At 37.5% G+C, this 15,692-nt stretch overlaps 2 protein-coding genes across 4 annotated transcripts; one reads left to right on the top strand and one right to left on the bottom strand.

Annotated features, from left to right (window-relative positions):
* Positions 1-6,138: 6,138 nt before the first annotated feature.
* mgat2 (alpha-1,6-mannosyl-glycoprotein 2-beta-N-acetylglucosaminyltransferase) lies at positions 6,139-12,245 on the bottom strand. Of its 3 annotated transcripts, none has more exons than XM_055149681.1 (3): positions 12,008-12,245; positions 11,100-11,201; positions 6,139-9,203 (listed from the first exon to the last, which is right to left on the bottom strand). In XM_055149681.1, the coding sequence occupies exon 3, from the start codon at positions 9,011-9,013 to the stop codon at positions 7,598-7,600; it is 1,416 nt and encodes a 471-aa protein (XP_055005656.1). In that variant the 5' UTR covers positions 9,014-9,203; positions 11,100-11,201; positions 12,008-12,245; the 3' UTR covers positions 6,139-7,597. The 3 variants fall into 3 exon arrangements, with proteins under 3 accessions (XP_055005656.1, XP_055005657.1, XP_055005655.1); XM_055149682.1 differs by lacking the exon at positions 12,008-12,245 and adding an exon at positions 11,895-11,925; XM_055149680.1 differs by lacking the exon at positions 11,100-11,201.
* Positions 12,246-13,578: 1,333 nt separating this feature from the next.
* On the top strand, positions 13,579-15,106 carry rps29 (ribosomal protein S29). The gene is made up of 3 exons (XM_055149427.1): positions 13,579-13,695; positions 14,429-14,528; positions 15,005-15,106. Exons 1-3 carry the CDS (start codon positions 13,634-13,636, stop codon positions 15,011-15,013), a joined length of 171 nt encoding a protein of 56 aa, XP_055005402.1. The 5' UTR covers positions 13,579-13,633; the 3' UTR covers positions 15,014-15,106.
* The last annotated feature ends 586 nt before the right edge of the window (positions 15,107-15,692 follow it).

Here is a 15,692-nt window from a genome sequence, read left to right as displayed (position 1 = left end):
ACAATTGTTTTCTTCGTTATTTGTCTCCACAACCAAAATGTAAAAAACCAAAAAACAAAAAAAAAAGACAATGATTAGTTGTTTTTTTCCCCCCCAATTTTGTGTTTAAATGAATAATGGAAAAACAGCAGTTTCCCGTTTTCGTGACTTAAACTGCGACACCGGACTTTTGCACCACATACGGACTAAACCAGAACTAAACCAGGACTAAAACAGGACTAAACCAGGACTAAAACAGGACTGAAACAGGACTAAAACAGGACTGAAACAGGACTAAAACAGGTCTAAACTGGTCTCAATCCCGGTCTGATCACAGTCTCAGTCCTAAACAGGACTAAACCAGAACTGAATCAGGACTAAACCAGTACTGAACCAGGAGTGTCGGTACAGGCCCGAAGGTGTGCCCACGTAGACTGTCAGGTGACCAGGAAACCGGGACTGAGACCGGGACTGAGACCGGTTTAGATCCGGTTTAGACCTGGTTTAGTCCTGTTTTAGTTCTGTTTTAGTCCTGGTATAGACCTGGTTTAGTCCTGTTTTTGTTCTGTTTTAGTCCTGGTATAGACCTGGTTTAGTCCTGGTTCAGTCCTGAATCATTTAAGTCACAGAAACAGGAACTCTGTTATCTGATTTTTCCGTATTCACTTAAACACCAAATTGAAGACTGAAAAAACAAATCATTATCGTTGGAGGACCTGCTGCTTTGTCACCATGAAGATGTTGTTGCTTTCCTTATGCTTTACAGAATGGCTTTAAAACGTATCAGCGGCTAACACATTTCAATATTGAATTCTTAGTTTAAGTAAAATATAATCTGCTCAAGGACTTAATTAACAACCTCTGAAATGAAACAGCTATTTGCATGATCCAATAATGTGCATGTAATAAATGAATAAATATTTTTTTAATGCAAATCCATATTTTAAAACGAAATAACTCATAAACATGCCTCTTTGCGTCAGCCTCCATATTGATTATTGTGTGTGGATCTGTGCCGCGGGGAAATACAGAGGCGTTCTTCTTAAATGAGAATTCAATAAATCTTGGTTTAATGGCGCAGCTCTCAGTTTGAATAAATCATTGAGTTATGACGCTGGTCTCACATTCTCGGAAAACTGACCTGTGTTTTGTTTACACTGCAGTGTCCAGTCTGCACCTGGGAATGTGACGTAGTCTGGATGAGGTCTATTTTAAAATACAATGTATAGACTAACGCTGTGTTCACTTTTGTATTCAGCGCTTCAAAATCAGGACTAAACTGCGACTATACGAGGCTTAAACCAAGATTAAGCCAGAAGTTAACCAGGTCTGAATGAGGGCAAAACCAGGTCTAAACTAGACAAAACCAGGACTAAACCAGGACTAAACTAGGTGAAACCAGAACTAAACTAGGGCTAAACCCAGACTAAACCAGGTCTAAACTAAGGCTAAACCAGGTTTAAACTAGGGTAAACCAGAACTAAACCAGGACTAAACCAGGGCAAAACCAGGTCTAAACTCAGGATTAAACTAGGTCTGAACTAAGGCTAAACCAGAACTAAACCAGGTTTAAACTAGGGCTAAACCAGGACTAAACCAAGTCTAAACTAGAGCTAAACCAGGTCTAAACTAGGGTTAAACCATGACTAAACCATGTCCAAAGCAGGTCTAAACCAGGACAAAACCAGGTCTAAACTACGGCTAAAGCAGGACTAAATCAGGTCTAAACCAGGTCTAAGCTAAACCAGAACCTAACCGGGACTAAACGAGGTCTTTAATGGGCAGCCTGCATGTATCTCTTATATTATTGACCCTGTGTTTTGTTTACCCTGCACCGATGTCTATGCAGTACTTATGAATGATTTAAAAGGCCCCACAGCCCTGCACCAAGAGTGACTGAGGCTCTGCTGATCTGCCCCCATTCTCAGCGCATTATGGTAACTATTGATGTCTATTGTTTTAAGACAGCATAGGCAAGCATTTTTATTGATACTTTGCGGCGACATCGAGCTGGGGGTGTTCTACGTGTACGTGTATTGGCAGAATGTTCACAAGTTACCATGGAGACACAATGCGCATAAGCAAACACTGCCAAATAAGTTTCAGATGGTCTGAAAACTCAAGAAGAAACACAGAATGGATTTAAACAGCACATTTTTCAGGAGCCTGGGATCAATAGCGTTAATGGTCCTTAAAATTTAACACTCAGAAAGAGCAGTGCTTACAGTTAGCGTCACAACCCCAGGGGAATGCTGATGACATGAGCTCCAAAGTATCAATATTTAAGAAAAAGGAGGGGGAGAAACTATTGTTCAAAAAGGACTAAACCAGGATCTAAACCAGGACTAAATCTGGGCTAAACCATAACTAAATAAGGAATAAACTGGGACTGAACCAGGACAAAAATAAACCAGAGACAAAACCAGGGTCTAAATTTAAAAGTGCACAATGATTTTTTTTTTTTTCTGATAGAGAGTTTGCCGCCTGCTTGTCTCTATGGAGATGTTAGAGCTTTGCCAAGAATGTTCCACAGTATGGCATTGATCTTCATGGAGACAGACCCGGGTGACAGACAATACTAGATCAAGTTACAGGTTAGATCTGTGGAGATGTGTTCCCCGGTGTCCTGATGCTAAAGCTGTTCTCATCCAGCTCATCCCTGAGGTCTCGGCCTAATTATTACAACATCAAATTGTCTTTTTCTAAGTCAAGGAATCTCTCATACTGCTGCTGTGTCCTTGAGCAAGACACTTCACCAATCTTACTTGTAAAACTTAACTTGTTTGTTTATTTAAGTTTTGTATAGTGACAACTGTATTCTATCTATGACATTTCTTTAACTGTAACAAAACTGTAATTCACTTCCTATTTTGTAAGTGTAATTTAATGCCATACAGTGGAACATTCTAGGTGGTAGGTGTTAGACTCATCACCAGAAAAGTTACATATTGCACCTTAAAAACAGTAAAATAGGTCCTGTATTGTGCAAAATTGACTCTTGTGAGCTTTTAAAATGCTGTCCTGAAAAACATACCCAGAGTTTTGGTTAGATTACACAGTAATTCTTTATAACCTATTAATATATCTATAATATATACCATACCATACTCCATACAACTGTACAACAACTCACCTTATGTACAACTTATGTACAACTGCACAACAATTCACCCTTATGTAATGGATAACTCTATGTCCTGGCAATCATCATATCATTGTTGGACTGTCTTCCTATGATCTCTTAGCCAGGCTGGCGCCACCTAGTGCCTCCGCTCAACTTCATTTCTCTCCAGCGACTAGGTCAGGAATCAAAATACACTAGATGGTTCACAAAAAACCCAGAAGTGCGAGTTCGGGCACCAGCCAATCAGTGAAGAGCCATATATTCAGTGTTGTCAATGATTATCGAGGATTTAAAGTCAGTTAGTCCCGTTAGTGGCTCATTACATACGTCATGACCAAATAGCAGTGTTTAAATGATAAAAAGGACCCGCCTGCTGTCGAGCGAACGAAATCTAATGCTGCAAGGTCAGACGGTTTGTACGAAGTGAAACAAGCTGATGAATCAGGCTAATGACCTCTTGTATAGAGCTGAGATTTTATATTTTATTACTTATCTTTCTATTTTATTTTGACTTATACATTTACATTTATATAATTATGTCTTTTTTGACACCGGTCTCTTGCTATCCTTTTTGCTGCTTATTTAAAATGTATTATTAACATTTATATTTTCGCTCTTTGTTATTATATTATATTGTGACGTGTGAGCTACTGTGTCCAAATAATTAAGTTAAATAAGTTGATCTAAATCTAAGTCTAAATCTAATTTGTCTACATCACCAAAGCTCCAAATGCTCTGTTCTACCTTGTGATGTCATGTAGTGTGAGTTTTCAAGTTTTCAGCAGCTCCTTTTGCCTTTAGTTCAGCAATGATTGACAATTCCAGGACTAAAACCATCCAACTGCTACTAGTGAAGGTGTAGAAGTTTAAAAACACCGTGGAGCACTTCCTGTATTACCACATGACATCACAATGTGGAATAGAGTTTTTTCTGTTTGAGAGAAAACTTCAGCCTAAATATGCATGATCTGTGAGTTAAAAATGTATGAATGAAAGAAAACACAACTCCAGGTCTGTTAGTGATGAGGAAACAACATTATAACAGAGATCAGAAAATAGCGTAACACAGGCCCTTTATTCTTCTTATAGACAGTAGTCTCTTTGAGCAGTGCAGGTGAATTGAACTGTGTAGGAAGCTATTGATTTCCAGTGGTGGTCTAAGCACTTTAAATGTAAATGTGACGTGAGCTGCTACAAACTTGTAACAGCGTCTATGGGGAGAGGTGCAGCCAAGGGTGCAGCAGGCTAATGCATACACTGACAGAAGATTGGAGTTCATATAATAAAACAGATCCACCTCACTGCATTTTCGGGCTCTAGTCAATTAAAAGACCCATATTACACTATTTTCTGTTCTGTTATAATGCTGTTTCCTCACTGAAAACATATCTGGAATTGTGTTTCGTCTCATTCACGTTTGACACACAAGTCCTGTACATTTAGACTGTGTTCTTTTTTTAGTGGGACAAAGTGGTGTCTCCAAAGATGTCTTCCTCTCTAATTTGCGCTATAAAAACGTCTGACTAATTATGGACGGCCCAGTGGGAGTTAACCAATAAAGTACTGTCTAAAGCGGGACTGAACTAGGTCTAAAACGGTAATAAACCAGGACTAAATCAGGATCTAACCCAGCGCTAAAGCAGGACTGTCCTAAAAAACATCGGGGCTGAATCAGGACAGAACCCAGACTGAACCCAGACTAAACAAGGACTAAACCAAGACGAAACAAGGTGGGGAAAAAATCCAGTTTTACAGAAGGACCTACCCGGCATTAAGAGAAGGACTAACCCAGGACTAAACCAGGTCTAGACTAGGACTAAATAGGGCTAAACTAAGACTAAATCTGTACTGAACCAGGTGAACCAGGACTAATCTGGAACTAGACCAAATTACGATTAAACCAGGATTGAAGGTTGAAAGAAATAAAAACAGATCTGAACAGGCCAAAGCCAAGAACCAAAAACTAAAAGAAGGACTAACCCAAGACTAAACCAGGTCTAGACAAGAAATAAATAGGGCAAAACTAAGACTAAACCTGTACTGAACCAGGACTAAACTGGGACTAGGCCAGATTAGGATTAAACCAGGATTGAAGTTGGAAAAAAGATCTCAACTGAGCAAAACAAAGAACCAAAAACTAAAAGTAGGACTAACCCAGGACTAAACCAGGTCTAGACTAGGAGTAAATCTTAAACAAGACCAAGACAACAGAGACTAAAACCTTTACAGAACTAAACCAGAACTAAAGCAGAGTGAAACAAAAGGGATTTAACAGAGCTAAACCAAGACTAAACCTGGACTAAACCTGACCAGATTAGCACTAAACCAGGACTAAACCAGGTCTAGACTAGGAATAAACCTTAAACAGGACCAAACAGGGACTAAAACCTTAACAGGACTAAAGTAGAGTGAAACAAAAAAGGACTAAATAGGTCTAAATAAAGACTAAACCTGGGCTAAACCAGGACTGAATGTGGAAATGAAAAAAAAAAAACTAATTAAGAAAAAACAAGGTCTGACCAAGGACTAAATCAGGACCAGACAAGAACTTAAAGAAAGACTAACCCAGGACTAGACTAAGACTAAACCAGGACTAAACCAGGTCTAGATTAGGATTAAACCTTAAATAGGACCAAACAGGGACTAAAACCTTAACAGGACTAAACCAGGTCTAAAGCAGAGTAAAACAAAAAAGGACAAACAGGACTAAACCAAGACTAAACCTGGACTAAACTTGAACAGATTAGGACTAAACCAGGACTGAATGTGGAAAAAAAAATTTAAAATAAATAATTAGGGAAAAAAACAAGGTCTGACCAAGGACTAAATCAGGGCCAGACAAAAACTAAAAGAAAGGCTAACCTAGGACTAAACCAGGACTAGAATAGGCCTAAATCTTAAACAAGACCAAACCAGGACTGACGCAGACTGACTGACGCAGAGAGTGAAACAAAAAAAGAACTAAACCAGGACTAAACCCGGACCAGTTTCAGTTCATACTCATTTTCTACCATTTAACAAAAAGAGACACATGCTTTGGTTTAGTATATTGTTGTTAATTACATTTTACAAAACATAGCAGACTCGCCAGGATTCACTTGTTTCAGTGTAAAGACATTGTGTTAAAGATGCCAAAAATTCAACATTCATTTTTATTTGGAACAGTCCGATAAAACAGGCAATATAAGAGTAGTTCATAAACTTTAAAAGGCTTTCAATATAAGGGATGCAAAAGAGAAAGTAACACACTGCAAAAACCAATACGGAGTTTAAATGACTTGAATGAACAAAATTTATCTTGATTTAAAGGGGCACTGTGTAACTTTTAAGTTGAGGGTCCATCACCTGCTTGTTTCTATGAATAAGTCATTGCTCTGCCTGGAATGTTCTACAGTGTGACATTAAACAGTTTTATCTTTCATTTATTGAATTACAGGTGGTTTTATAGCTCAAAAATACTCCGAAAAACAGGCATTCTGACTGTGAGCGGGGTCGCCTCTCCATAGATCTGACCTGTAGCTTGGTCTGGTTTGGTCTCTATGAAGACAGAAAGGTTTAATGCCATACTGGGAAACATTCTAGTCGAAGCAATAACATCTCCATGAAGACAAGCATTTGACAGACCCTCAACCAGAGAAGTTACACAATGCACCTTTAAGTAGTTTAGGCTTGTCAAGATGTTTGCGCATTTATTGTATGGTAGTTACAAGATATTTTTTCCCCAATTTCAAGGTAACCATGGCAATTTGGGCTGCAAAAATAATAATGATTAAAGCAAAATTGGTATTAAAGTTACCTAAAGGCTCTGTAACCAATTTTCCAAGTATATGAGCAAAATATTCCTTGCCATAGTACAAATATATTGTATAAGCAGCTCTTGAGGTCAAAATAAATCTGCTGTGTACTGTCTGTATCTAAATATAAAGCATTTTAATGTCTGAGAATCAAAAAGGATATGTTGTGTGTTGTTGTTGTTTGCCTAGATTCACTGCTGTGAATAATTAGGATGTACATGTCAATGAATTTAAGTAAAAAATAAGTTTGGACCACTGCAAATAGTTTCAAATAAAGTAGTTCTGTTTTTCACATTTTTCAGACAGTAAAAATCAGATACAGCTCCTTTTGAAGTTTTTCATTAACAACAACTTAATCTGTTTCCATGGCATCTTGTAAGCAAAATATTAGTATTATTCTAGTACTTAGTTAACTTAATTAATGTACCAGTCTTCTGTCCAAGGTTTAAAATTTGAAAAGAAAAATTGCTTGATATTTTCATAACATCTTTCAAAGCCCTACAATTTAAAAAAAAAATACACATTGAACCAAAAACATCTTAATTTGAAGACAGATTTTTTTCTATCCAAATAAGACAATTATATCTTGAAACTAAATAAACAAGTTTAAATGTAGTGAAATACTCAAATCCCAATCCTAATCCATGTCATTCAAAATCTATATTAGCTTTTGCAGTGTTGTATAGAAGCAAGTATAAGGTCATTGTAAACGAACATAACTTTTACACAGTTCATGATCCCTGATGTCTCCCCAGCCTCCATTTTTCACATGCGGAGCCACGCCCCCCGCCCCGTTTCCAGGAAGTCTTTTAGTGATCAGGAGATTTTTGGGAAACAGCTGATTCCCGCTGCTTTGGAGAATATTCTCTATCTTGGTTTTCTGGCTAATCGGCATGCACGCAGTTTTCTTATGATGCATGCCACAGTCTCCAGCGTGAAAGATTCTTGGAGCTTCACTGACCATAACTTTCCAATAAGAAGGCAGGCAAGACACTGTTAAATGTTGTAAGCTCCAGTCCCAGTTGTAGTCGTCGTAAGTGCAAAAAGTGTCCGTGCATTTGATGAGTTTTTCGTAGGTTTCCCTAGTCAAAGCCATCCCCATGTTATGCTCTGTTGACTTCCATGGTTTGACTTCCACTTTGTTGGCTTTGCTGGAGTATCCGATGTGGCTGTAGCTACCCAGAGAGAGGATATCGCAATCTGAGCAGTGTTCTTTCTTCATCCCAAACATGAGCTTCAACAAATGGATAAAATCGGCAGAAAGGTAGTGATCTTCCTCGACGAGAAGAACCAAACCTTGATGATCTTTAAGTGCGTGAATTCTGTCCCATACAAAATGCAGTTTCCACCACCAGTGATGTTTCGTCTGGGAGAATTTCGCCTCGCGGTAGTGCCCAAAGGAATCCGGGTACTCTGCGTTGATGCAACCCAGTTTTAAGGCGTCTTTCTTGGGTATATCACGTGGGCAGTCCCTTGGGTCATGCCCGGGAAACTCGTGTGGGTACAGCTGGATGCTAAAAGGAAAGAAAATCTGCAAAACTTGGCAAAAATCCACCGACGAAACCACTTTGTTGATCTCCGGGGACCAGAAATCATGACTGAAAATTAGCAGTAAACTCTCAACTCCTCTCGCTTTTCGTAAACTGTCCACTAGTAATTTAAGGTAGTCCGGACGGTTGTGGACTTGCACCACCACTACGAGATCATCCTTTTGCCGCGCCGCCTTAAATTTATCCTCATTTCTTATAATCTGGTCAAAGTTGAGCTGGAAAACAATGCCCCTGTATACTAAAGTGGTATTGTCCATATCTGGCTTGGGTACCTTGTCACCCTTGGGTACCTTTTCCTCTTTGTCCTTCTCTGAGTGGGTGTCATTTTGGGCAACAGGAAGTGCGACTGGTGGCTTACTGGCAGCTTGCGTAGCTTGCACTGGTATATTCTTAATGCTACTACTACTACTACCAACAATACTGCTTCTTCGAACTACCTCCACCTCTTTAGAAAACAAGGCAACATCAGTTTTCTTCTGTCTTCCGCTGCTCCAAAAGGCAAGCCCGCAGATCACAACCACCAGAGTCACTATCACCACCTTTCTCTTATAAATTCGGAATCTCATGATAGGAAGAAGGCGGTATAAAAATAGTGCAGGCGGGTTATAAAAAAAAAAAAAAAAAAAAAAGAAGCAGCTATGTGGCTACGTTTTGGCAAAAATCGGTAAACATTGATCCCGGAGGAACCTCATTGGTCGGGGATGATGTAAGGCATGGCAGGTGGGAGGCAGCGGGGTGGACTTTTGCGCCGATCACCTACGACACAAAAATCAATACATCAGGATCAATCAGACAGTAAGAAGCTTCAGTATGGTAAGCCTACACGGGATGTCAGTCAAATAAGATCAGTATTTAGATGGGAGAATGTGGTGATGTCCTTCTGTTGCAATTATATGGCATTGTACTAAAGGGCCCATATGATGCTATTTTCTGATCTATGTTATGTTGTTATGTTGTTTCCTCATCACAGATATACCTGGAGTTTTGATTTGTTTCATTCACACACGTTTCACACACACATTTAGGCTGAGTTGCTCTCTCAAATGTTCCCTCAAACACTCTGTCCACCTTGTGATGTCATGTGGCAATATAGGTGCATAAGTTTTGTTACTCCATACACCTTCACTAGAATGATTTCAGCACTGGAATTGTGAATCTATACTGAACAAAAGGTGAAAAGGTAGCTGTTAACATAAAAACTACCACTATATGTCATCACAAGGTGGAACAGAGCATTCTGAGCTTTGGAAATGCATACAGACTAATAATAAATTGTTACAAATGGTTCAAAATTTAAGAAAAATAAAACACAACTCCAGATATGGTTTTGATAAGACATTCTAACATTCTAAAAGTTCACAAGTCAATTTTGCAGAATGTAGAACCTTTAAAGGAACTGTATGTAATGCTCTTACAGCAATAAATGTGTTACAATCATAACTGAACTTGGGTAGCCAGACAAAGGACATATTTAAGTTCTCATTATTTGCTTTATAATGTGAATAGCTCAGAAGCTCCAGAATTCCCTCACTGAGCTGCAGAGGTTGCACTAGCACTGATTCATGATTGGCTGCAGATGCTGGGGTTGAGGTAGTGACCATTCAGATCAGAGAGAGTCCTTTTAGGTTTAAGCCCGCTGGATTTGAGCATTGAAACTGGCAACCCAAATGATAGACTCATTATCAAACTGTAACAAACAACTTCATCATGTCCAATGTTTTTGTAATTAAGAGTAAATCAGCATTACAAATGTTATTAGTAAGCGCTATATTTGATTTGCAAATCTACCTTGTAACTGAGTGCACAAATAGGTCACATTTATGAAATCTAAAATCCAAATCTTACACATGTTTCTAAGGCCAAAGGAACATCTACAAATTATGAACCTGATTATTATTTTGTCATGGTCCATTATCCTTCTATAGAAATCCCAATAGCCAATATATTTTACCTGGCCTTGTTCAAAGTAACACTATAATACTATGGGGTGTTGTGAAGTCATCTGAAAATTTGCAATAAGCACATTTTCTTTTTTTTTTCTTTTTTTACTACCACAAAATATCTAAAACTCGATAAAATGAACTAAAATTTTTAAGAGAGACAGGCACATCATTTATAACAAATTAGAGCTATTCCTTTTGCGAGATGAAGCATTGGACTTTGACCAAAATTGCAATTATAAAATCTTTTATCTTATCTAGTCTGATTCACATTAAGTCAGTTCATGTGGCTATACATACATACATGCATACATACATACATCATAATATCAATAGCTCCTCCACTTTAAATGCATTATAATTATCGATCAGCCTATACTGTTCAGCCATTACACTTGCATATATATTTAAAGGCAAGTTTCATGTTTCTAAAAACATTTTATCTGTGTGAGCTCAAAACACAGACTGTATGGGTGAAAAAATATGTATTATTATTATTATTATTATTATTAAAAAGTGCATTGTGTACTTTTTGGTTCATCACTTGCTTATGTCTATGGATATGTCATTGCTCTGCCTGGAATGTTCCACAGTACAACATTAAACAGCTCTACCTTACATTTATTCAATTACAGGTCGTTTACTTGCCCAAAAATACAGAGAAAAGCAGAAATTCTGACTGTGAGAGGGGTTACCTCTCCACAGATCTGACCTGTAATTTGGTGTGGTCTCTTCATGAAGATAGAAAGGCTGTGAAACATTCCAGACAAAGCAATAACATCTTCATGGAGAAAAGCATTCGACACACCTTCCACTGAAAAAGTAACATAACGCAACTTTAAGAATTAAATATAGGGTAAAAAACCTAAAAATAATTACTGGTAAAATGATGTTAGTGCAATGTCAATTAGAGCATAGTATATCCAATAGACTGAGTAAATAATTATAGGCTTTAAGATACAATATAGATACATTTTATTACGAACCATGACACAATTTAAATCACTCAACAACTTGTCATCAGGAACCTTCCATTTAAATGATAGTATTGTATAAACATGAAACGTGTCATACTAGATAATGCGCTTTTACGCACACAACCGTTACCGTTATACCTGTATATCGTATTGCCTTCTTCCTTATCTTAATTGTATTGTTCAGTCGGTTTCTCCCGCTGCAGATGTTAAGCCACAACACAAAACCGCTGCATTTTCTACCAGTTTCTCTGGATAACGCCTGAACATGACAGATACATGTTTACAACTGGGTCCTTTCACTGGGTTGATAACACGTCAAATGTTATTAAAATGTGAATTAAGATTAGTTTATAGTTGGTGCCTTGCTTAGAATTTGACACACGCAAGAATTCAACAGCTTTTTCCGTATTTGGCGTGAAAATAACATGCTATTACGCGCACAATTTGGAAGGAATGCGTCGTACGAGAACGCATTATGATAGCATTACTTTGTTTATGTGACAAATAAGGTGGATCTCACAAATGCTAACCTGATTAGCACTGCCTCGGCTAGCCGTAACTTGCAGGAACACCGTAGCAGCGCCATCGTCAACAACAAATGCTAACGCAAGCAAAGAAGCAATGTTTCCCATCGCGTAATTACCTTTAGCGCAGTGCTAGTGCCGTCCTCTTTAGTGCGTAATATCAACACGGAGGCTTGCCATTCTCCTCCACGGCTCCCATCTGGCTGCATGGAGGCACGACTATCGACTGGTGGTCGTGAAAAAGCCCAAAACACTCGAACCGCTGTCTGCCGCTGTCCCACAATGCAATAGTGCCAGAGAGAGAGAGAGAGAGCGCAGAGAGAGGGGCGAGAGAGAGAGGAGAGTGGGGCGCACCAAACTCAGTGCACGGAGTCTACACAGAAATCATATATCTTCTGCTGACAGCCCCAGAAAGACTGGACTCGGATACGTTTACAGCCCAAAGGGGAAAACCACCGAGTTAAATAATTAAATGATATAAGTCAGCATTTCGAGAGCAGACTCAACAGAAAAATCTACAGCAGTGAGACCCCATGCAATACCCATGCTGTGCTTTTTGGAAATGGTGCTTTCTCTTTCCCCCTAATTGGAATCAAAACCTTTTTGTCTGTATAAGAACCCCCATATTTGAGCTTTACTTTACACTGAGTATTACATTAATGGTTTGGTTGATGTTATCTGTGTAACATAATATATAATAGACACATAACTCTACCCAGTTTTGACCATACACCAAAGATCACTCATTCACTCAATTTATGGGTACAATTCTTTATTGTGTGAGATATTTAAAGTTAAGTATCTTTGTATTTCCATATCATATTATTACAAACTGTTAATAATTATGCGTTCTGGGTAAAGAAAATGCAATTGGCTTCCAGTGCAATTCTATAGATTTCATATGATGATATATTATATGATGAAGTGCTCCCTCTGCTGGTAATTTGATGGTGGTGTAAGCTGTGTTTTAAATGTGCATTGTTAACCTGCCAAAATATTTATAAATAAATGGAAGCAATTAAAAAATGGGTACATTAATTAATAACTGATTAATTAATAGTGTTGAAAATAAAATAGTGAATAAATAAATGTAAAAAAGAAAAAGAAAGAAAATAAAAAGTAAAAAAAAAATGCTCAGAAACTGTCTATTTAATTAAACATTTATACTTTTGTTCATAATTTTTCATTGCTTTATTGTTCCAACATTTATCCTTGTATTTATTTATTTATTTATTTATAATTATGCTATTTTAGATCCGCCATAGCTACCTTTGTGATTTGTTCATTATACTTATTCTGCAATGTCCATGCCAAATAAATACTATCCTTCAATGTGTTATCATTACCATAAATAACTTCTTTTGTTTCTAAATGCATCCCAGAAATAGATAGTACTCAGTTACATTTACTTGAGTAACTTTAAACAAACTGTACTTCTCATAATACTTTTACTCTGGTCACCCTACTCCTGAGAGCTACTTTTACTTGAGTAATTTCTTGGGCCACTACTTTGCACTATTGAAGTATTATTTTGAAGTAACGTTACTCTTATTTGAGTAAGATGTAAAATGATTCTCACTATCGCTAGACGGAACTTTCCCTGCAGAGCTGCTCTACCCCCTTTCTCCCGGCTGGTGGCGCTACTCCTCCTGCCCCTAACCAGAAGTCGTGTCAGTGCGTAAACCTTTATCTGCGCATGCGTGCCCTCCGCTCTTCCTTTCCGACGCACGACCGGAGCAGAGAACATGGGCCATCAGCAGCTGTATTGGAGCCACCCCCGAAAATTCGGACAGGGATCCCGTTCCTGGTCTGTACCGGCGTTATTTCGTGTATTAACACTTTATGAATTCAATCGAGGTGTTTTGAGTGAGTTTGAGATGAAATACGCGGAGAAATTTTAACGGATCTGACACGCCGCATGGGAGCTAACATGGCGGCATCATGGCTAGTAGGATGCGCTTTCCGGATTAACAATTGACTTTATGTCCTGTTTCTACAATGTCCATTTTAATAAAAACGTCTGATGCATATTTATGTTAAGATTAAAGTCTGTTGTGTCACCAGTTAAGATTTATACAGAGAAGTATAGCTGATATTTCGAGTAAATTCCATTCCCATCACTAATTGCATTGGCGCTCTGGCGCTGTCTGGTGTCAATTGTCAAATGACCAGTTTACATTTATGAAAGGTGTTCTGTTTTTTTTTTTGTTTTTTTGACTGTGTACAGTTTGGCAATAATTTAAACATTTATTTAGATTTAGAAGTTTTGAGCAGATGAAATTGGTTGAATTTACTTTTTGATGTCTACTTAGTTTAAGACCGATGATTTGCAGAAATGAAATCTGTTTAAAAGTGTTTTCTCTTGCAGCCAGTTGGAATTTTTTTATTTGCATATTACCATTAACTATCAAATGTGAAAACTACACTTTTAAATTTAATTATGTGAATATCTGGGACTAGACACAAAATTAGAATCAAACATGCAATCAAACATTTTTCTTTTTCCTCTTAAAATAATTTACTCTTCTTTGTTGTTGCAGCCGGGTTTGCTCAAACAGACACGGCCTGATCCGCAAATATGGACTCAACATGTGCCGTCAGTGCTTCAGACAATACGCCAAGGATATTGGATTTGTCAAGGTATTTGGTTAAATGGATGCACGATGTTGCATAAAATCTATTGATGGTCTTGAGATGTGGTGATGTTGTGATTGTTCAGAATCAGTGAAAACGGTATATTGCAATTGTTTGTGAACAAAATCCACAAACTAGCAATGTGCTTCAGCGATTATTGTGCCAACAATCAATACTGATTGTAAAAATTTTCATCTTTAAATGTGCTGAAATGGGAGACATGCATAAAGTATTTGTAAACTGCCATCTGCTATTGTCCAGATGTCTCAGTTGTAAGACTTTCTCAAAGTTAAATTGAGAATCTAATTTGTAAAATGTTATCTTTTATAAAGAGATTATGAGCGCTGTTTTTGATGTGTATAAAGAATCAAAAAGATTTCATATTTTGGACTTGAGGGCTATTCAGTGACCACTTATTGGGTTGTTTATTTGGTGTACAGATGACTAAAACATTTTAACTTTGGCTTGTGTTTTGTTTCCAGCTGGACTAAAGTCAGCAGCGATTCCTGATGGGTTGAAATCTCTGGATGTTTGGCCAAGATGTGACGCCCCAGTTTTGCAAATAAATGTTTTTTTGTTGACTACTTCATGTTTTGTGTTTTTTTTTTGTCATGTAGGAGACATTGTTTCTACATAAAGCATTTTGCTACAATTATATTTTTATATTCTTGTATTCGTTTTGATGCCTAAGGTGTGAAAATATCTACATAAGAATCTAAAGTATTTTAGAAGATCAAATTACCTAATCAAACTATTTTACTAGCTTGTTAGCTTTATATTCTTACCTGAAGCTCATGTATATTACTCAATGACATGATTCAAGATTGTTAATTGAATTCCATAAGGTTCTGCAAGTAGATGCATATGTTTACCCAGAATACATTACATCTGTCCTCATGAATGTTAAGATCAAATAGTGATTTTGTGTTTAATACTTGATTATGCCTCGATGCTGGCTACTTTTAATCTAAGGAATCTGAAGTCTAGTCTTCATCTATTTGAGTATTTTCAGATATTATAAAATTATTTTCCATATTATAAAATATTTTATATATTTACATATGTAAAATATAAAACACTTTTTGTTTAACCTGTAACCTCATGTGGTTACACTTGGCTACCTTGTATTTGATAGCAAGCTCATAAATGTTAGACCCTTGAATGTTGACA

This window comes from Boleophthalmus pectinirostris, unplaced genomic scaffold, assembly GCF_026225935.1.
Source record: "Boleophthalmus pectinirostris isolate CB_2022bp ecotype Guang Dong unplaced genomic scaffold, ASM2622593v1 HiC_scaffold_13, whole genome shotgun sequence".
NCBI lineage: Eukaryota > Metazoa > Chordata > Actinopteri > Gobiiformes > Gobiidae > Boleophthalmus > Boleophthalmus pectinirostris.
Note: the sequence above shows the minus strand (reverse complement) of the source record. Positions and strands in the feature narration are given on the sequence as shown.

Bases quoted from the DNA above. Each gene is read 5' to 3' on its own strand.
- rps29 (XM_055149427.1), top strand. From the start codon at position 13,634: ATGGGCCATCAGCAGCTGTATTGGAGCCACCCCCGAAAATTCGGACAG. The intron at 13,696-14,428 runs GTCTGTACCGGC...TTGTTGTTGCAG, and splicing joins GGACAGGGATCCCGTTCCTG to CCGGGTTTGCTCAAACAGAC.
- mgat2 (XM_055149681.1), bottom strand. From the start codon at position 9,013: ATGAGATTCCGAATTTATAAGAGAAAGGTGGTGATAGTGACTCTGGTG.